At 35.8% G+C, this 22,641-nt stretch overlaps 3 protein-coding genes across 6 annotated transcripts; 1 reads left to right on the top strand and 2 right to left on the bottom strand.

Moving 5' to 3' along the window:
* Window positions 1–1,497: 1,497 nt before the first annotated feature.
* Window positions 1,498–2,352, top strand: LOC122301072 (thionin-like protein 2). The gene is made up of 2 exons (XM_043112152.1): window positions 1,498–1,975; window positions 2,075–2,352. The coding sequence occupies exons 1-2, from the start codon at window positions 1,681–1,683 to the stop codon at window positions 2,149–2,151; spliced, it is 372 nt and encodes a 123-aa protein (XP_042968086.1). The 5' UTR covers window positions 1,498–1,680; the 3' UTR covers window positions 2,152–2,352.
* Window positions 2,353–3,039: 687 nt separating this feature from the next.
* On the bottom strand, window positions 3,040–8,783 carry LOC122301071 (nuclear pore complex protein NUP50A-like). Its single transcript, XM_043112150.1, has 2 exons — window positions 8,627–8,783; window positions 3,040–4,653 (listed from the first exon to the last, which is right to left on the bottom strand). The coding sequence occupies exon 2, from the start codon at window positions 4,584–4,586 to the stop codon at window positions 3,372–3,374; it is 1,215 nt and encodes a 404-aa protein (XP_042968084.1). The 5' UTR covers window positions 4,587–4,653; window positions 8,627–8,783; the 3' UTR covers window positions 3,040–3,371.
* A 1,033-nt stretch (window positions 8,784–9,816) lies between these two features.
* Window positions 9,817–21,896, bottom strand: LOC122301066 (coatomer subunit beta'-1). 4 transcript variants are annotated; one of them, XR_006240128.1, is made up of 26 exons: window positions 21,736–21,896; window positions 21,455–21,475; window positions 21,199–21,260; window positions 20,884–20,938; window positions 19,862–19,898; window positions 19,412–19,737; window positions 19,185–19,316; window positions 18,938–19,086; window positions 18,128–18,196; window positions 17,598–17,748; window positions 17,429–17,494; window positions 15,739–15,927; window positions 14,196–14,336; window positions 14,027–14,101; window positions 13,707–13,883; window positions 13,511–13,602; window positions 13,303–13,419; window positions 13,088–13,202; window positions 12,866–12,937; window positions 12,225–12,421; window positions 12,051–12,147; window positions 11,738–11,844; window positions 11,445–11,574; window positions 10,985–11,190; window positions 10,324–10,372; window positions 9,817–10,193 (listed from the first exon to the last, which is right to left on the bottom strand). XR_006240128.1 is itself a non-coding variant. In XM_043112143.1 (26 exons), exons 1-25 carry the CDS (start codon window positions 21,736–21,738, stop codon window positions 10,353–10,355), a joined length of 2,730 nt encoding a protein of 909 aa, XP_042968077.1. In that variant the 5' UTR covers window positions 21,739–21,896; the 3' UTR covers window positions 9,817–10,193; window positions 10,324–10,352. The 4 variants fall into 4 exon arrangements, 1 of the variants encoding a protein (XP_042968077.1); XR_006240129.1 differs by having other exon boundaries at window positions 11,020–11,190; XR_006240130.1 differs by having other exon boundaries at window positions 12,051–12,144; window positions 21,736–21,894.
* Between the last annotated feature and the right edge of the window lie 745 nt (window positions 21,897–22,641).

Here is a 22,641-nt window from a genome sequence, read left to right as displayed (position 1 = left end):
AAGTATAAATATCATTTTTTTAAAGTTATAAATTTAGTCTACTTATATTAAATTTTAGAAGAATCTAATTATAAAGTGTGAGGCTGGGCCAACAATAATGCCATAAATATAAGGAATGGATTGGTTCTTTTGAAATATTTAAGCAAATTAAATTGTTATAGGATCGAAGAAAATATAAGTTATACAATCTTATATGTAGTGAATAAAAATTAAAAAATTATATGTAATGTATGATGATGATGAGTAAAATTTTTTCGAAATCTAATACCTTCTTCTCCTACACATTGAGAAATGGCATAACAAAACCCCATAATGCCATGAACATGGTAGAAAAGGCACGTTTGGTAGCCAAGATGCAAGGAAGCAAATAATCTAAAATATAGAATTCTCTATAATATATTTAGAGTTTTTTTTTTTTTTAATGTGTGATATTGAAAATAACGTTTCATATATCATTCATTTAAATGACATCCAATTAAAATACGAGGGGTGAAAAGTACAATTAAATATAATAAAATTTATGATGAAAAATAATATGGGTCTTGTTTAAATACTTTATCCCAAGTAACGCTTTTTACACACCTTATTGGATCAAATTCAGGGGAATCGAGAGTCATTAATTCTTCTACGATTTGATAGTAATTACATTATCCATAATAGAAAAGAAAAATATAAAGGAGTCTCGTTGTTAGATGCCTTATCTTACGCATTGCTCTTTCCATTATTTTGGGAAAAGCGCATCTTGACTTCTAATAAGATATTATTTTATAAAGGAAAATGTTAGTGAAATTTCACAAAAATATCGCTCAATATTACTGTTTATATATTTTAATTTTATTAATTTGTTATTTAATAGTTATGGAAGTGATTATTAGTGAAATTATATATATATATTAATGATAAAAAATGTTAAAAAAAAAATTTTATAATTTGAAAAATTATATCTGACCACATTAATTTGTGAGATTATTTTTATATAATTATTTTATAATTAGAGTATTTCTCTTTATTAAAATAACATGACAGTGCCACGTGGCATCCATGTCAATATACACCATTAACGTTTGACCGTGATGACGCGGTATTGCCATGTTATTCTCATCAAAATAGTATTTTCTAACGTTAAATTACATGTGGATGCATTTCTTTTATGAAAGGAAAAATACAAGTACGTATTAGTTAGTATTGAAACGCGTAAGACGTAGCACGTACTCTCACCCTTTATGATATCACACCATGCATGTAATTAAAATCACTCACAAGACACTATGCAATTAAATTGGATAGGTCCCAGGAGGATTATTAGTAATTTGGTATGGAAGATTCTATAACCAACAAGATAAGATGCTAACTGATTGTGATTCATGACTTGATTAGTTGTAAAAGAATCTGTTAGAAAGTTAGTTAAATGTTAGTTTTGAATTGACAATTTGTATGTAAATAGAAATTAAGTTGGTCAAATTATGCAATTGTCTATTTTAAGGACATTGTTCAAAGTAATTTGGGTAAGCAAAGTGCTAGAATTCAGTTATCTGCCATATTTTCGTTCCTCGGTTGGTTTCATCCCAATTCATTGAAATACACAGCAGACGAGGCATCATTCAACTTAATTCGAAAATCATATCAGTGGGAAGAAGAAGAAGAAGGAAGAAGAAGAAGAAAGAAGAAGAAGAAATAGTAATGGAGGAAACGAAACTTAGATCAGTAGCAATTGTGGTGGTTTGTTTGATGCTGGGGATGGTTGTGAAGGATTCCACGGCCTACGATAAGCAGAAGTATGAAAGTTGCTTCAGCCTCTGTTGTCTGGATTCCTTCCAGCCTGCATTTTCGTGCTCCCTCAAGTGCTTGAAAAAAGCCATGAAGCCCATAGTCAATGAAAATGAACTCGGTAACCACGCAAAGGAACGCTATAACGCCTGCAGGCTTAGGTGTGCTGAGCAGCAGTGCTCCAAAATCAGCACCAGAGGAAACCCAAGTATATATATCTCTCTCTCTCTCTCCCTCCCTCCCTCCCAGTAAGCTGGTCTTTGTTAATGTATTTGTTTTGTTGTTTTTGCTCTGTTCTATTTCGTAGATGGAGATCAAGTGGGTGCTTGTTTGGGTACTTGCTCGCAGGAATGCAGGCCGAAACGTCCTCAAGGGCCTCTCTAGAGTTTGGTTTCTGGTTGCTGTGACCCAAATAATTACACAGGAGTGCCCAGAAATCGTATATTATCGAAAGATGTCCTGAATAATTACCATATGGAACTACTTATTTGTTCCTATTTAATTTATTTGTTCCCATTTAATTTATTTGTTCCTATTTAATTTACTAACTTCATCTCCATTTTATTATGTATTTTCTTTTTCTAATTTTGCCTGTCTTCAAGTTTTTTTTATGGGACATAAGATATTCTCAAAACATAAGCGTATCTAATAAATTTTAAGCTGACGTGGCTTAATTATTAATGTAAAAGCACACAGATAGTTTCTTCTTCATCTCTACACTGACGTCAAGGCATGCAACAACATATGGAAACAACGAAATAAAAAGTGAACAGATTTTCGGGTATCATAACATATGCTCGTTACAAACAAACATGCACAAAACAAGGTGGATAAGGAACTAAAAAAAAGCCGTAGATACGTGGTCAACAGGTCGAATATTTACAACTCATTACACAATCATGTTTTAAATCAAAGACATTATTGTATTTATATCATTTTTCAAATCTTGTAACTTACACCTTACTGGGTATTATCAAAGTGTTCCCTATTCACCCCTGTGTAATAGCAGTCGTAGTCTGGTAGTATGGGGAGAATAGAAGGAAAAACTAAGGATAGCCATATTTTAAAAGAAATTATCCATCTGGATATCAAGTCTTGGTAAACCATTGGAACGTAGCCTTTGATGTTTGAATCTAAAGGTACAGATATGGAACCCAAAGGAGACATACCACAAAGATGAGATCACGACTCTTACCACTCGGGTTTCGAGCCAACCATTAACAATGCCAAAAAAAGAGGAGGAAATACAATGAAATCACTCCAATCCAATCATCAAGGCAATATGGTTATCCACTTTTTGATTTTTGGGAGCAAGAAGATATCCAACATATGACATTACAACTCGATATATATCCCAGATTTAGGGAACTACATAAACCTGCGACCAACATCAATGTCTTTCAAGCTCAAATTATGCAGAGTCTGAACCAAGATTTATCCAAAATGACGTCAACAGAATTTCTCCTCAATGAAATTAAACTACAACAAAAAGGAAAAGACTCTGTAAACTCTGCAACAGACGAACTAGGGTTCCGAATTCTGAATCAACTTCTCTTGCAAGGGGACAGAGGATTTCCACCCCGTGTACAACAAGGGAGCACCTTTCAATCATCAGAAGCCTTGGGGGAGTTTTCTGGAGTCTTCAGAACTGTCGACACCTTACCTTTATGTGCGGTAACAGCAGCTCGAAACTCCTCCACTATGGAGCCGTCCTTGAACTTCAAAGCAAATGTCGAAAGACCATCCTTTCCTTCGCTAGCACTATTAATGCAGGCAAAAGTGATGCCTTTCTTCTCCATATTTGTGAGCTTCATGTCCGGGTAAAGACTAGCATTCAAAATTAACCTGTAATTTCCTCTGGCTCGCATAAGAACTCGGGCTCTTTCAGTCCCAGTTGTGGACACATTAACTTTTAGTTCTCCTTTCCCACGTTCCTTCCAACCTCCATCGACAAATTCGAACAACACTGAATCGGCAGTGAAAACCACTTCCTCATGTTCTTCCCCGGTCTCAATTGCAACCTCCTGCATTGATGGAAAACCAGTTCCCTCACTCCTTGAAACAGTTGTAGCGCCCAAAGTGCCAAAAATTGAAGAACTTCCATTAGTAGAGAGGCCCAGACCAAAAGGCTTGTCATCTTTCACTCCAAAAAGAGACACAGAAGCAGTACCGAGTGTTGATCCATCTGTTGAAATAGAACCAAAGGAAAAGGTAGAAGTGGAAATTCCAGTTCCTGCAAGGCCAGTGAAGGCATTTTTGCTGCTTGAAAGCTGTTGGAATGAACTCAAAGGGGCACCTTCCACACCTGAATTCACGGTTTCGCTTTCAATATCTTTCTTCTCTTCATTTTCAGAATTTTTTTTTGCAGGTTGTTCATCAGGTCCAGCTGCCTCGATTCCAATATTGATGTTCTCCTTCTCCACAGCATTCTCCTTATCTGCTGAAGATTCAATCTCTGCACCATCAATTTTGCTCTCTGGCTGCTCAATTTCCTCATCTTTTCCATCTACATCATCAGAACCTGTCTTCACATCAGCAGCCTGCGCTACACTGGTAACAGTTGAGGTTGCATTGGACTCTGTAGGAGGTACCAAATTAATCCCGGCAAATGGATTGGAAGAGGGGGCTGATGTGGTCTGATTTCGACGAACTCTGACAATTCTTCTGGTTGACAGCACCTCCTCACTGGCCCTCTTGAAAGTCCCAGTCTCTTGTCCAGGAGCATCTTCCTCATCATCGAGACCAGCAGTATCTTTAGTGAGTTCCCTTCCAGCAGCCCTCTTTTTAGAAAGAGGAAGGACATTTTCCGCATCCTCCATTGAAAAATCAAATCAACAAACTAAAACTTCAGAACTGTTGTCACAACAACTTGGGCTAAACTGGTACCTGCAAGTAAGCAGAAATGATATTTTTCTGATGATATTATACCACACGATGAAATAGACAGAAAATAATATCAATTTGCCTTGAGGTTCTGTATAATTGCATTGCATGTCCTTACTTCGAATTAGACACTAGTCTCCATTAAATGAGAAAACAATATATACCTTAACACCAGTTATCCTCAGGTCACTAAAAACTAAGATTTTAGGCTCAAGACGCTTGCTATTGGATAGCTTTTGAACATTCTCTATACTTTGAACTTTTGAATTTATATTCTCCCTTGCAACAAGAAAATTTCGGCAAAAAAGTGGAATTTGAGTTTAAAATAATATATATATTTATCAAAGCTTAAAGCTACATTTTAAGGGAAAAAAATTTAGTCCCCAAACTGCCATTTCTTTTTCAATAACTACCAAAGTAACAAAGTTGTCCCCTCAAATTACAACTCATGCTAAAATTTTCCCCATCTTTTAAAATTCAACCATTAAGATCATGCAAGGTCTCTTTTTTTTGTCCATCTTAGCCGTTAGATCTTACCTAGAGAATAAATTACATCTTATGTTTCAAATTAGAGGGCTAAATGATAACTTTGAAAGTCATTTCAAAAAGAGAGGTAGTTCAAGGGTCTAGAACATAATTTTTTTTTTTTTTTTGGCACCGGGTGTCTGGAACAGCTTCTTGACTAATCCTGAGGGTATTCAGGCCCTCGGCAAGATGTTTCCCGCAAGTGCACCTTGGGTAATTCAAGGGATAAATCCCTCAGTTCGATGGCCCCTAGAGATTGTTTGCACCTAGTGGAATTCAAACCTTGAAGAGCATACCACCAAGACTAAGACCTTTACCACTCGAGCCAACACCTAGGGGTTGGTCTAGAACATTTTTTTTTATAGGTAATAAGAAAGCTTTATTAATAAAAGATGGGCATAGCCCAGGTACACAGGAGGTATACATGAACATACACCTAATTAAGTACTAGAAACAGAAATAAGAAAATCATGGAAGCTTAGGCCATTAAAATCTAGAGCAATAGCCCGCAGAAATAAGGTCTTCCAGAAGAAACTCCTAAACTCTTTCGAGGATCGTTCATGATCCTCGAAAATTCTCTCGTTCCTCTCTCTCCAAATACACCAACAAATACATATTGGAGCCATCCTCCATAAGGCAGCAATTTGCTGAGTCCCAGTAATTCCTTTCCAGTTTGCTATTAGGTCCTCCACCCTACCTGGCATTACCCATGCTAATCCCATTTTGTTGAAGAAGTAGTTCCATATCTCGCTTGCGAACTTGCAATGTAGAAGAAGGTGGTCAACTGTCTCACTATTATTTCTACACAAACAACACCATTCCACAATTGTGAGGCCACGTCTTCTAAGATTATCAGTGGTCAAAATCTTCCCTAGTGCTGCTGTCCACACAAAAAAAAAGAGCCTTGGTGGGAGCTTTACTTCTCCAGATATTCTTCCACGGAAACTTGGGCCTTTGTTGTATGGTATTGGCTGCGTAGAAGGACCGTACTGAGAATTTCCCCTTTTTATTAGGACACCATGCCATCTCGTCTTCATTTCTGGCAGCAATGGGCACACTATACAGTAGATTCATAAATTCCATCAAGTCGTTTACTTCCCAATCATTTGCATCCCTGATAAGGCTAATATTCCACTCCTGTGTGTCTTGATTAATCACCCTCAAATCAGCCACTCTAGCTACTTTTTCCCTTGCAATAGCAAAGATTTTTTAGAGTCATATCTCCCACCCACCTATCCATCCAAAATCTGATCCTACTACCATCCCCCAAGCACAACCGGGTATTACACTGGAAAGAGCCCCCTAATATACTTCCAAAGCCCCACTCCATAAGTCCCCCTTCCCTCTTTTGAACACCAACCCCCACATTCGCTGCCAAACTTTATGTCAATCACTCCTTTCCATAAAGCTTCTCTCTCAAAATTATACCGCCACAACCATTTGCCCAAAAGAGCCAAATTAAAAGCCCTTAAATCCCGAACCCCCAACCCACCATCTCTCAACGGAGTTCATATCTTATCCCATCCCACCAAATGAAACTTAAACTCATCTCCTATCCCCCCCCATAAGAATTCTCGCTAAAGTTTCTCCAGTCTTTTTGCAATGCTAGCTGGGAGTGGAAATAAGGATAGGTAGCATGTAGGAAGGTTAGATGGAGTGCTTTTAATCAAAGTAATCCGCCCTCCTTTTAAAAGATAGACCTTCTTTCAAAGAACATTTTACTAGCCTCCAAACCCCAAAAACATGATCTACAACATTCCCCAGTAGCTTTTGGGAGTATCCACCCCAACTATGGAGTACAAAATCCTTTTTTCTTTTTTAAGTAACTAGGGACTACAAAATCTGCAAAGGAATGATTAATAAAAAAATTTTAAAAAAATCAGTTCAATCAAACTTCTTTGTGGCACTATGAAGTACCATGCAAATAGGACGTAAAATCAATTACTTATTTTCTTTTACTTTGAAGTACATGTAATTTGAAGTTAAAGAAAGAGACAGACAGAATAAGGAACTTTAACATATAAACACATAATTAATGAACCATTCATTCTAGGCTAAACTATATACTTTGTACTCCAATTTTGAAACAAAGGATCTAAATTTGATATTATTATGGATAACATAATCATGCAAATAATCCCTTGGGGTTGGCTAAAGTGGTAAAGGCCTTAAGCTTAGAGGTATGCTCCCTCTAGGTCTAAGGTTGGAATCCCACAGGGTGCAAATAATCTCTATGGCCTATCTGACTAGAGAATTTTCCCCTTGAATTACGCAAGGTGCACTTGCAGGATACTTCTTGCCGAGGGCTTATGCACCTCTAGGATTAGTCGGGACGTTGCTCTTGGACACCCGGTGCCAATAAAAAAAATCATGTAAATGGCATTATTACAAGTCTTATGGACAAGCTGGAAAAATAAGGGACAATGATTGCTGAAGTAAATCCATTTTTTATTTCAGTTCTTTTCCCTTGATTGTTCTAAAAACCAAATGGTGGCCTTTGTACAGAGATGATGAATCCTTCTTTTTTATTGGCATCGGGTGTCTGGGAACAGTGTCCCAACTAATTCCGGGGGCGCACAGGCTCTCGGTAAGGAGTCTCCCACAAGTGCACTTCAAGTAATTCAAGAGGAAAATCCCCCAGTTCAATGGTCCCTATAGATTGTTTGCACCCAATGGGATCTGAACCTTAGACCTGGGGGGAGAGCATACGCTCAAGCCCAAGGCCTTTACCACTTGAGCCAACCTCTAGGGGTTCAGAGATGAGGAATACTTAAAGATGACAAGAAACTACATCCTCTGTATTTTGAACTAGATTATTCAAATTCTTATGGATGCTGAGTGTGAAAACCTAAACCAGGTAAAACCAAGAACCCAGGGAAAAATAAAAACCCACAGGAATAATACTGAGCTGAAATGACTCCAAAAGGACAATCTCTAATGCTCCATACATTGCTAAAGAAAGTTACTAAATACAAAACAGTGTTTAAGTAAAACCATCAGACTGAGTTATTTGGGACCCAAATAACAAAACCCTATATCTATAGAGTCTTAGCTGGCCTGGGTTCTCATTTTCTTGCGAAACCAAACCAAACCTACAAACAACATAAAGGGAAAAAAAATGACTTCTCATTTCCTTCCTTGATTTCTGTACTTTTTCGTCAACCAAGCGGAGAATGAGAGCTAAAAACCTATTATCTGAAAGAAAAGTCGAATATCCCGCAACGGGTCACTAATAACACCGAGGAAAAGCGAGAAAAAATTCTGAAGGCATCACAACTAATCTACATTTCAAAGCAACCCTAGACGCAGACAAGAATACGTACAATCAAACGAAAAATCAAATGAAACGAAGGGAAAAATAGTACCAAGGATGAAAAATATTCCAAAATAAAGAAATAATAATTAAGTGGCATAGAAGCAGAAATGGACTGAGATGGGAGTAGTGAGTTACCTAGGACCAAATCGAAGCGAGAGCAAAATCCTCAGACACAGAGAGAGGGGGTCGGAGGTATAAAAAATTATATCTATTTAAGATTTAAGGGTTTGGACGTGGAAGTTTCTGAGGGTTTCTGCCCTTTCCAATTGAGCTAAAAGGGTTTTTATTTTGTTTGTGCTTAGATATGTTGAATAAAGGATTCGCGACTTACGATTACACAGAACTCTGCGTGTTACTAAAAGCAGATTGCGACACGTGCAGTTTGAGCTCAATGGATGACCGCGACATTGATCTGTGATTCGGGTTTCGCTCTTCGGAGCCCGAAGATTGAAAAGAATTTATCTAAAGGCTCACATTCAAAGAAAAATTTTACTTACTATTTCTACACAATATATCATAAATAATTTTATTTTTATTATTTTTTTACCAAATATGTGATATATAAATGATGAATAAAAAAACTAATTTAGTTTAACAGGAATAAAAAATAAAAATAAACATATGTAGTATAAGGATGATATGTAGAATGACTCAAATTCGAAATAATTTTGAAGTTTCGTATTTTTAATAGAGAGTATGTAAAATGAATAAGGTTAGTTTAGTCAAATTTCTAAAGTGTAGAAACCGTACAAGAATAATACTATTTATTATCTTAATTCTCATAATCATTTCATTATCTCATGATGTGATATTAAATGATTAAAGACTATTTATTATATTTCAATTATAATTCTATGAACCTATCATCTAATACTACATCATAATATGATGAAAAAATAAATGATAAATAGGTTTTTTTCACCGTACATACACCCCCAAAAATACAGGTTTCCAACATTCTAAGTAGAGATAAAACTCTTAGCAGGGAAAAAAAATCCTCAAATCATTGACAACCAAACATAACCTTAGACAACCAAATGCATCAGTCTAATATCAGATCAAAAAGAATTGATATATCCTTGAGTATTGACTTCCCCGTCCGGTTTTATTGTAGCCATTTCTTGTTTGTTGGTTTTCAATTTTCGCTTTATATTAACTTATTTGTGGAATTATTTGTAGCCATTTCTTGTTTGTTGCATCCTCTCGCTATTGTTGAAACGAAGGCAATCATCGTACGAATAACCCAAACATACAATCTTTCCCCAAATAGTAAGAAGATGAGAAAACGTAAAGGTCATTGGAACATCCATCCATCCATCCATCACTTTGATAAAAGCTAACGAATAGGAAATGATTAATTATAAGGCATGTTTACAATCCAAGACAAAAATGTAAGAGATTTCCCTCAACAAACATGGGAATCAGAAAAATATTTAGTGGCTGAACAATGTAAACGGTAAAATATATGATCTGCATGATCATCATTAATTCCATTTTTCTACATTCACAATGGCGGAATAAAAAAAAAAAATAGAGATAACACCTCAGGATATGCCAAAAAGAAAGAAAATTAACTGAAGATAAGAAGCTTCCTTTTTATACTATTTGTCCAGTGACAATTCAACGCCCTACGAAGCCACACCATCGAGTAAGAGAAACAGCCAGTCCCTAAATCACTTATAGATAGCGTCATCCATGAAACCTGGTATTGAAAAAAATGAGAAAAAGAAGATTAAAAGAGGAACCACCTTTTGAAATAAAATGGGGCCGATCGAAACTATTCATTACATCTGATCTCCCCTTTTATTTTATTTTGTCTCATCTCTTCTCACCTCATGTAAGAGATCCATACAGCTGGAACCTACTGGTGTGACGTAAGTACTGCCAACAGAAAGAAGGAACAAGAGCCAAGTCAAGATGTGTATATCGATTCATAAAACATAAACACATAAAAAGTAAACCAATACTGAAGATGCAAAGACAAAAAAGATGCCATGTAAGTCAAGTTCCTAGCACATACAACAAATCAAGAGTAGAAAATATATCTATGTACATATACACATACAAACTGGCAATTTATCCATGAATACAGCACCAACTCACTGATATCACATTATGGTGATTGAGATGCCAATCTCATCTCACCATGATGATATCACAGAAATCACATGTTCTGATTGCAACCAGCAGAGACAAGACTTGGTCATTTGTTGTACGGTAGTATGCACTAATGCCAGATACGGCACCTATAGATTTTCTTTTTTAGATGGGTAGGGTGGTACCTATAGACAATACATACTGGTAATAAAACAACAATAGCAAGGATATAATAGCAATAAAAAGGAAAATAATGGATGATTGCAACTAATAGTAGTTGTAGGGTTAGTTCTATAAGATATAGTAGGAGGGGAAAAAGAGAGGGGGGGGGGGGGGGGGGGGAAGCAAGTTGCGAGAATGGGAGTTAGGAGTGGCACTTTAGAATCAATTAATCACCAGATACAAAATTTGGATTTTCACACTGGCCCAACCAATTGCTTTTATGCGGACGGGGTTCCTTCATTATTCGTACCCCACTCTTCTTCAGCCTCGTTACCGTTAACGAGTACTGCACCATCTGTTGAATCAGCATCCACTACGACAGCCTCCTCTTGGCTTTCTTCTTCTCCATTGTGTTCCTCTACATTCTGTTCCTCTCCACTCTATAACCCATACAAAAAAAAATTAGCATCCTAAACCAAATTCCAAAAAAAAAAAAAATTTGAAGAACTAGCCAAAAGATAGTTACAACAGAAGTTCACTTGATCAAGAAAAAACCAGAAATCAAATCAATACAACTACATCAACAAATTGAAACCGCAAAGGTTGTACCATTCTATACATCAGACATCTCACTTGCAGTAGCCCAAGTTTAAAATGTTGCCCATATTTTAAAGTCTATAGGTAGAGTATATACCTCATGATTTGTGTCTCCATTTTCAAGGGGTTCCTCATCATCCACTTGCATGTTTCTGAAAGCCTCCACAAGTGTGTGGTGTGATCTATCAGCATGATTGACATATTCGTGTGCAGGAGGATAAACGCCTCTAGAAAGATATTAAAAGACTGCTGTTAATAAATACGGCGTATTCCTTATCCAAAATAAATAAATACTGCCAATTCAAATAGCACAGATGAGAAAGGCTTGATAAGAATCTCAAGGAGAAATTATCCAGCAAAAAGCTGATAAATGTATGAATGCTTTGATACCTAGTCTCTGCAACTCTGGATTCCACAGAGAGAGCAACTTGCCAATCCTCAAACAAATTAGGATACTCCTCAGGATCAGCTAAAGATTCAGCAGCTTTAGGATTGACCTACAAAATCAATTTTTAAGTTAAATAATCTACACAATCAAACAAGAATTGATACATACATGAAGGTATATGTGCATAATTATGCACAGCTTTTATCATTACAACATACTGTTTATTTGTTATCACAAATATATAATTGATATTGGATTACCCGAGCCTGTTTTTTTACAAAATCTAAACCAGGACAACAGGCAAAAAATAGTTACCTTATTGAGGTCCTTTCTCCAAATTGCGACAATCTCTGAGACCTTGCTTGGAAGATAAGATCGTGCCATCAAGGCAGCCTCAGGTATCCGATTGCTGCTGAATATAATTTCATGAATTGTGGTCTCCCATTTCAAGTTCAAAATAAAAAGAATATACAATTACAACTAATATACCTTTCCAACAACAGCTGGAGGCACTCTTCCAATTTACCCAACATGAATAAGCAAAGAAATGCAACATTGTTCTTCCCCTGCTCTTTAGCAAGGGATGCAAGTTCTGATATCCCCTCAGCGTTGCCTAATGAAGAATAGAGCAGCAATAAACCACTCAAATCCATTGCACGCTTTAAACATTCCTCAGCCATTTCTAACTGCAACACTCCAACAAGAGAGGAATGCCAATTAAGTGAGAAAATCTAAACAAAACAAACATTTGATAGGATAGGTTCAGAAGTGTGGCTCATAGAGCAATCTGTGCAACAGTGAAGGAAGTAAGAATCCACCACAGAAAATCAAGCTGCAGCATCTAATAGGAGACTGCTAATAGAAAATGAAAAATTGATTATAAATGTATCAGGTCTACATTAGAATCATTCTTTTAACCCTAGATAAATGTGTTAAATGAGATACGGTTCCAAGTCAGAAAAAAAGTTCTACATAAACCCAACATAAGTTACAGTTCACTTAAGAAAATCAAACGAGTTTAAAATTTATCAATACAATATCCTGTCGTTCTAACGCAGGGATGTTTTGATCAGTCTAATGTGGGGATGCGCTAATCAGACTGAAATAATTATTGTAATATAATTCAACACCTTTCCAGTGGACATTGCTAATTCTCCCAACTGCTTCCATTTAGACTCACTCTGCACTTCCGAGGCAATGCTCTGCACACAAAAAAAAAGGCATATTAATCAAGAAAAAATTGGTAAATTGACATGTCATTCTTCAAAAGGAGATTAACGTTTGAATGCCTGAGTAGATAATAGCTCTCAAGGCTACTCATATCCTCTTAGGAACAAAGGAAATAGATATACCTTTGCAGCCTCTAATCTTCCAAGCTGTATAGCTAGCTCAAATCTATAATCAGGGTCCGTAGCTACTTCAAGAGCATCCTCGATCATTCCACGTGATTCCAAGAAACGAGCCACACTATCAATAAGAGACAACTAATAATTAGGATCTAAGAAACATTTTCATCCATCAAATTTGACATATTCCACCATTTTGCCAATCCAAACGTGATACACACCTATTATGATGCTCTTTAGGAATTGATGGTAAAACTTCATTCGCCCTTTCCAGGTCTCCACGCATTACAAGTGTCTTATACTCGATCAAGCTAACAAGTAATGTGTATCCTATAACACTGCATGACCAAATGGAATAAACACAAAAGGTTAACGATGAAGTCAACTGCCAATTCGACTTCCAAGGACAGCCACCAAAACCCTACTTACTTGAACTCTTTGTCAATTAGATACACCCGACTTTGACCAGCAAGATAACCCAACAAATACATAGGCCGGTCCAAATGAAACATTGTGGTTACCTAAATAAATAGCGTACATATTAAGATGGCCCTGCCAAATCCATGGATGGATAATATCTGGATATGTTAAGACAACTTTGAACCAAATATGGACTATACAATACCTCACCACCAACACAGTAATTAAGCCTCCAGGAGGAGTTGTTATAAATGAAACAATCCCCAACCCATATACCAGTCCTGACGCGTTCATTCACTTCATGAAGAAGTTCAAAGGCATCCTCAACACCTTGTTCATCAACAGGTCTTCCACTATCGAAATAAGAAGAAACTACATCTCGCTGAGACATTAACATCAAATCAAGTTTACAATAAAATTCACTAAACCACACAAGCAACATATGTGGGACATGAAATGGAACAAAAATCTAGTCTCCGGCAAAGAAATTTTTACGTGGTACACCACAATTGAAAAGATCCTTACACTGTATTTCAGGATGTAGAATGATGTATCACTGGCAATGGCCACCAAATCTCCACTATCGGCCCAATAGAGGTTCTGACATGTCAAAATAAACGAGTGAAACATAGGAAGCAGAATAGATGAAAATAATGGGCAACTGAAAGGAATACAGTAATATGCAATTGCTTACTTTCACATTAACATCAATCCGTCGAATCAACCTGCATTCAGCCCAATCATAGAAACAAATAAAATCATTTGAGCACATTGCCAATAAAGCTCCTCCATAAATATGCTCAGCTGAGAATGTTGGTCGCACACTCCTCTTTTCCTGATATATCAAATCTCCATTAAAGTCGACAAAAGTTCAACAAAACAAAACTGAACTGGAATTAATACATAAAATCTAAGAATTAGTACATGATACTGATAATTGAGACAATTTCAAAAGCAAGGCACCAGAGTTGGAAACATATTTTACAACTGCCCATCCAAATGTCCAAGCGTCATATTTGTTTTAAAGGAAATGACACTGAAAATCAGCTTCCAACATAATTGACAAAAAATAATCCTTTTTAAGAAACTTTTATTAATAAGCTAAAAGGTTGTTAGCCAAGAAAAAAAACGCTTAAAACAGAAAAAGCAAAAAGATGCTAAACTCCTGAAAACAAAAACTAGGATGCAGATGGCTATCTGGTGAGGTATAACCCAAACTAGCCCGAAGCGGCCAAGGATTGATTTTTTTTTTTTTTGGGATAAGTAATAAAGACATTTTTATTCATCGAATGAAATAGGCAAAGCCCATGTACACAGAAAGCATACAAAAGAAACACCTAATTACATTCTAGAAGCATAAAACAAAAACAAAAATCAAGGATTGACATCCATAGAGAACCGGCTATCTCACTGTGAAGTAACAAATGCACTACAGTCTGATGGACCCATTGACTACAATAAAATGTAATCTGCATAAGTTGTCCATGGTGAGGATCTTTCCTAGTGCTGCAGTCCAGGAGAAAAACCCCTCTCAAGGGAGCCTTACAACAACATATGTTCCCCCAAGGAAAGGGAATACCATAAGGGGGAAATAAGACCTTGTAGGATTTTTTTTTTTTTTTTTTTTTTTTTTTTTTTTTTTTTGTATACCTAACTCCCCTGTAGGACTTAACTTCAGACTGAAAGGTACCCAACACATTTAGCTCCCCTTCCCTCAAACTGGTAGAGACTACTTGATTAAAGAAAGAACCAAAGAGCTCCACGTACTCAAAGCACATGCTATGAATTATATCTTCGAGAGATCTTCCTTCATCACACATCATGCCAAAATTTTATTGACTCACCACCACAAAACGAGTTCACAAATTCCCGTCCCTCCTAATACCCTTTCAGAAAACCAACCCCATAGAACCCATTGACCTGATTTGATACCAAACTCCCGGGAACCATTGTATTTGCCTCCTAAGGATCTATCTCTCATGAGTATAGCGTCAAAACCACTTTTCCAGCAAAGATCATTAAATGAATTAAATTTTGAACCCACAAAACTCCCTCAAGAATTGGAAAGCACACCTTCGACCAAGTTACCAAATGGAACTTAATTTCGTCACCCAAACCACCCCACAGAAAGTCTCCATAACTGCTCTAAACAGCTGACTACACCAAGAAGGAGAGGGAAGAGACTGAAGATAAGTAGGTATATTGGATAATGTGTTTTTAAATTAAAAAAGAGAAACCTGGAAATTTTTGCTGAAAATCTTAATCTTTGATGTGTTCTCTCTAACAGCATATTCTCCATCTGAAGACCAAACAATTTCCAAAGCCGAACCAAATGATCTGTTTCTCCACGCCAAAGCTGTATAGATAATGTACTCACCATCTCCACAGACAACAACAAACCTCCCATTAGGGTTGTGCTTCAAGCTCTGAGATAAAAGATAGTCAACAATAAACTCAATAATAAATGCAGATAGAGAAAAACAATTTATAAGAAATTTGTCAAGACATTGTTGGAAAAATCTTTTCTTCATACTACCTAAAAAAAAAAATCATTTTCTCAGATTTCCACTTGCAAATGGAAACTGCCCATGAGGTCATATAGAAACAAATTTTCAAATCGTATTTTAATACTCCACACACGTTAGATAACAGTTTTCATTCCATATCAAGTTAATCATAATGCATTTCGGTATGAAGAAAACAAATTTTCTGCTCTCCTGAAACAAGCAAGAATCATTATCTTGGAACAAGAAGCACTTTTTTTCTATCACAGAAACGTAACAGCCTTTTTTTTATATAAGTCATAGATACTTTTATTGATGAAATACGTGTAGCCCACGTACACTTCACACTTCACAGCTAAAAATCAACTTACACAGAAAGCTTTCATGATACTAATCACAACTCAGTTCTATGTATAAATGACTTTAGATGATAATTCCATGGAAAACTGCATAGCAGAACACTGTTCTTATATGCATAGAAGCAAATAAAATGGGATACGGGAAATCAAAACCTATAGACTACAGAAAGAAACTAAAACCTGGGAAATAACACAAGGAATAAGAGATCAGTTTTGCAAGTTTTGTGAATTTCACATACTCTTCTATTCTCACAGAATTCTTGATAGTACTTTATATCCATACATTTGACCCAAATGATTAAGTGGATGTTGAGCAGTGAGAAAGAGTTTAAGAACTTTTGGAAGATAAAGTTTTATGGATTTTTGTGAAAGTTCTGGGTCCCAATCAAGATACGTTTGGATAATGTAAGTTTTTGAGAAATATTTGTTAGAATAATCTTATTATTATTATTAAAAAAAAAAAAAGACAATCTATCGGTACCCCAGATTGAGTTGCCCAAGGGGTGGCCACCGGTGGGCAGGGCAAGCCACCATGGTGGCCAGCCTGGTTAAATTTTTTAAAAAAGTTATGTAATATTTTTTATTTTTGATATTATTTTAATATATAATTTATAAAAAAATTGATAATATTTTAATTGAATAAGTGAAATATGTTGAAATGAGAAGTGGAAATTTTTTTGAGTGATACATTTCTGTGTTTTGTATACTTGGTAATGAAGATGTGAGAAATCTAAGAAGTTTAAATCTAAGAAGTTTTGGAAAAATCTAAAAAATCCTGTTAAGCCAAACAAACGCTAAACAGGAACCACTAATGCACAAGCATGGAATAGCTCACACTGAGTAAGCTCTTTACAAAAGAGGTAACTCAATCAGATAGGATATCGGAAAGATAATGTACATGTCAATGAAACAAAAATATATATCTTTATTATCATGAGGACTACTTTTTTTAATAGGTTATCATCATCATCACATCATGAGGATAACATGGTAGAACTAGAAGTAATGACAACACAAACATAATTAAATGGAACTCAAATGAGACCAAAAGGATGCCATATCACCTGTGGGTAAAGATCACAGGTTCCCAACTCCTTAACGGCCAAAGGCAGTCTTTCTCCATCAGCAACCTAATATGTAAAGCAAACAGAACTTAAAGTCACAGAAACTAACATTTATTTCGGAATATCGTGTCATTCAGCAAACTTAGGGTCTGAATAATTGAGTTCAAACCTCCAAATCTGCTCCCACACTCTTAATGTTCACAGTTTGAATTTCATTATGCTTCGCCCATATGATCTTTCCACTGTTGTCCATGCTAGCAACAGGTTCTTCTCGACCAAGCTTCACCATAATAGATCCTTCATCATAACCAATCACAACCCTGGACAGAAAAAATAATTTTGAATAGTTAAACAACCTCATCAAAGAAATAAATGGACCAAATTCCCCACAAAACTGACCTTATACAAAGATTTTTTTATTCATGGAAGCAAACAACTCAAGAAGAGAAGTATCAAGAAACAAAACTAACTCAAATATCCAAACTTCACAAATTAAAATTCCCCATTGGATGGCCTGGACCAACTCAAAATATTTCTAATATCCAAAAGTAAAAATGCATTCAAAAAGTATTCAAAACTTTTTTTTTTGATAGGTACATAAATTTTATTGATCCACGTAAATAGGCCAAAAAGTATTTAAAACTTATAGGAGAAACAATCATGATATTTAATTAAAAGAAACCGAATCGAGAAACTTACCGACGTGAACCTTTCATATATCCAATAGCCCAAACTCTTTCAAGACCATAATTCAATGTGTTCTCAAGCCTGCAAGTAAATGAATTGTTTATATGTCTGGAAGTTGAGGGTTAGGTGAAAGAAAAAACTCAACTATGTATTACTAGGATTTTCTAGAGAAGAAGGATACACTAAATTATGCAACAAATTTCATAGATAAAAAGAGAAGAAATGAGAGACCGAGACAAAAAAGGATATACATATGTTTCAACAGTGTCAACTTGGATTTGCCTATTTTAATTAAATTCTTATTTAATGATAAAAAACAGTGTCCACCTAAGGATGATTTAAATTTGGAACTCCAACCCAATTCACCATTTAGCACACAAAAAAAAAAAAAAAAAAAATAGAGGGTGACCAATGATCGGCTCTTATTTTCCATGAGTTAAAAAGAAAATTGTGCAGAAGATGTATTATTCATCTCCCTAAACCATTCACAATTCCCTAGAGCTTCTGCTAATAGAATATTGTTTGATAAGGTTATCTAGGAAGTAGGAACATGCAAGGTATAAGAGAAGGGAGGAAGGCAAACATCTGAAAAAAATACGATGATAGCAGCTGTTTCCAATACATCATATAAAAAGTCATTTATGAACACCGGTTTCAATTCAAAATCATTCATCATTATTGAAGGGAACTGTTGTGTAGGGAAAAAAATAAATATTCACACCCAAGAAAAAGTTTAAAGGAGAACATAAGGCACAAAAAAAGGTCAAGGGCCAAGGCAATTTTACAGACAAAACTCAGAAAGTTGAGTACAAAACAAATTACCTATACGTGGTAGAATGCCATATGCGAACTGTCCCATCTTCAGAACCAGTTATTATTATAGGAAGTTCTGGATGAAAACAAACTGCAGAGACATTGTGCGTGTGGCCTTCTAATGTCTGGACACAGCTTTTGGTCTGATAATCCCACACCTGCTTTCATAGGATTTGTTCTATCCATAAATGTTCCAGATCATTGTACATAAATTTAAAGAAAAGACTCTTGGAAAAAAAAGGAACAGGCCACAGACCTTGGCAGTGTGATCATCAGAACCAGTAATCAGATAAGGTTTATCACCACCCGTAAAGTAGTCAACACAATTGACACCTTTTTGATGGGCATCCAATGTAAAATTTGGGTCGGGGGAGCCAAGATTCCAAATCTAGAAAGAACATAAAACTAGAGCATTATCAGCATAATTATACCAGATGGGGTAAGTTTCAAGAAAAAATTAATCATCAACAAATCTCATCATACCTTTATGGTGCGATCAAGAGATGCACTGGCAAATGTGTTGGTGTCTTTTGGATTAAATGTCACTTGCATAACATAATGGGAATGCCCCTCAAAAATCTGAGTACACATCCAACCTTTCTCCCAATCCCAAAGCTTTATAAGCATATCATCAGATGATGACAGCACATACGGAAGGGTAGGATGGACAGCTACACATCTAATGTAGTCGGTGTGTGCCTCAAATACTTTTATCTTATCCATTGTGTTGTAATTGTATACACGAATAAACATGTCATCAGCTCCAGCAACAACCCATTGCTTGCGTGCTATAAACTTGGCAGACCTAACTGCAAATAGAGACATAGCTTTAGCAACCTAACTAAACCAGCATCAATGAATATGACAAAAGATGTTTCAGCAACCTCATCAGGCAGTGGATAAGCAAGCAAAGTAACATTGTGCATTAGGTACCTGGTAATTCTGTAACCTCAAAAGACTTCGCTGTGGTCTGGTATGGTGAAAAGGATATTAAAGTTAGAGATAACTTCTCCAAAGGACTCTGGAAAAATTAGTTAGCAATAATAATCTAAAACTCCTAAGTCAGGCTAAAGAGTCTCCATGAGAAAGAAAGCAAATGCAAATACTTTGTTCTACGTTTCAATAATATACAGATATCTTTTTATTAGCAAACAACACCAGTATAAGTCATGAAATACCAAATAAAACATAAGGTACTTCAATACATCCATGTTGGTTAAAATATAGGCAGGCGCACATGCTGTCTTCATAAGTGCTGGGCACAAAACACGGAATGAACAGACAATAGAGTTCTTGTTACTTCAGTTACACGTGACACTATTTGACACAGATCATGAAGAGGACCACAGCTGAACTATAAAACTAAATGGCACCATTTTCCACAAGCATGGGGGCTTTCATCAGCATCAAGTGAAAAAGTTGTTGTCACTGTGTAACACCCCAGTCCCACATTGGGAATACGGATAACCCACATAGGGTGACTAGTTTATAAGGGTAGCCATGGGTGCTAAGTTCTACATTAGCTACTTACTAGGTGAAACTAGGTTTTCTACGTGATTCTAGGTAAGTTTCAAATTGACTAGTCTTTTTGGAGTAATTGCACAGATGTGACAAGCACTTTCCACAAGTCATCACACACTACGAGATTCTTTTCCACATGATTTCTATACATGTGATGACAACCATTTATTTGGAAACTGTTTAGTAGAGTGTGCCCTGACAGATTACATGTGGTGCACACTCCTCAGGGAAGACTCTGCGTCTCTGTGTGTCCATCTGTTTGAGTTAAAGGAGATCCATCTAAAGATCTCTGAAAATACAAATAAATTCAGTAGAACTTGTTAATAGCTTTTTTACAGATCACACGTTGTTACAATTGACAACAAAAATGCCCAAAAACGGAAGTAGTAATTCTTATTTCACATTTCATTATTGTGTGTCATACACTACCACACCTGTGATTGGTAGTTCCAGATACACACGGTTCCTGAATACAAACTAGCAAGAATCCTGCAACAAGAATTACAGGCATCAGATTTCAGGACATTGCCTTTTAATTTCTATAATAAACATTAAAATCTTAAATCACATAGTCACTAAAGTCATGAGTTAGCATAGAAAATGCATTCTTCGTACTTAAATTTTACCACATAATTCAGGCACTTGCATATAGTTGCTCTACCAGTAGCTATATTACATAAAAATTAAAATAAAAAATCGAAAAATAAAATTTGAATTATGATATTATAAATTAGAAAATTGTAACTTACCATGGTTCGGTAGGATGCAGATCCACAGACTTTACTCTCTCTGATCTTTGAGCAAGCTTTCTCTGATACAAAGTTTAACAAGAAGTGACCGTTACTCAGGCAATTTAAAATTTTCAAATCCACAGCCAGCCGAGTTTCTACGAAATCTTTAAAACATTAAAATGACGATTTATCGGCAACCAAGTAGAGAATGCCAAAATTCAGGTAGGAAGAACTACAGCAAACAAAGGGGACTTGGGATCTAATTTTAAGGTACCTTAATTTCCAGTCTGAGAGGCTGCGCAGGCGCGAATAATAAAACCAAAAAAAAAAAAAACGAGTCAGTTGTCATCCAGACACCAGATGTCGTAGAAAACGAAATAGCGTATATAATTCTAAGTCTCACATTCGAATTAATTAGTAAAAAAACCACTTCAGCTCTATCTAATAGACTACTTGATCAGAAATTACGATCAAATCGAAGCGAGTTTGTGCCAGATCTAAGCTGTAACAAAATGCGAAAACGTTTGAGAAATGCAATGGAATAGGAATGCTTACCATTCTTGCAGACTAGATAATATAATAGCTTTGATCGGAACCACGAAATCGAAGATCGAAATCCCCGAGCCCAATAGATCGGAGAGGGAGAGGTAGGAGCAGGGGTTTGGTGTTGAATTGGAGAGAGCTCTGAAAATATTTTGCTTTGTAGTCACGATATAAATATTTACTAAAAATGCCACTGAAGGGGTATCCAGGTGCGAAACGGCGTAGGATAAAGGAAGACACTGTCTGTTGGATCTGGCAATGGTAATCCGTAATATCAATCTGATATTATGATCCGATGGGGATTTAATTAGTCAAAACATTTTCATAATTATGTATTTTTAAATAATTTAATCAGTTTTAAATTATTGAAAATTGTAATAATATCAATTTTTTAAGGGAATTTATATTTATAGTCTTAAAATATATAATAAATTTTACTTATTATCTTAAATCTTATACGGTAAAACTGTATAAAGCGTTATTAAAAAAAATCAAAAATCAAATTCTGAATAAGTTAAAAAAATGTAAATTCTTCTGTTTTTCAAACGTAGATTTTGTCAAATATTTATGAGTAATTAATCAAAATAACACCTAAAATCTCAGCGTATAGACTCTAGCTCCCAATCTTAAGGTAAAAGGACTCATCCGAATCATACCACCACGGAGATCCTTTCAAGCTAAGTGGGCTTTGAGTGATTTTGGAAACGTCGTTGGCGAGCAGAGAAAGGAAACTGGCATTTCTTTTTTAAATGAGCAGTGCTACATCTGATGTAGCCCGGCTGCCCGAGAACCCATCAATAAGGTAAAATATATATATACTATGTTTTTTATTTATTTTTTTATATTCTTAAATATTTTTTAAAAAAATAAAAAATATTTACAATATCATTAAAAAATATTTCTTTAATCACTACGTTT

This window comes from Carya illinoinensis, chromosome 2 (assembly GCF_018687715.1).
Source record: "Carya illinoinensis cultivar Pawnee chromosome 2, C.illinoinensisPawnee_v1, whole genome shotgun sequence".
Taxonomy (NCBI): domain Eukaryota; kingdom Viridiplantae; phylum Streptophyta; class Magnoliopsida; order Fagales; family Juglandaceae; genus Carya; species Carya illinoinensis.
Note: the sequence above shows the minus strand (reverse complement) of the source record. Positions and strands in the feature narration are given on the sequence as shown.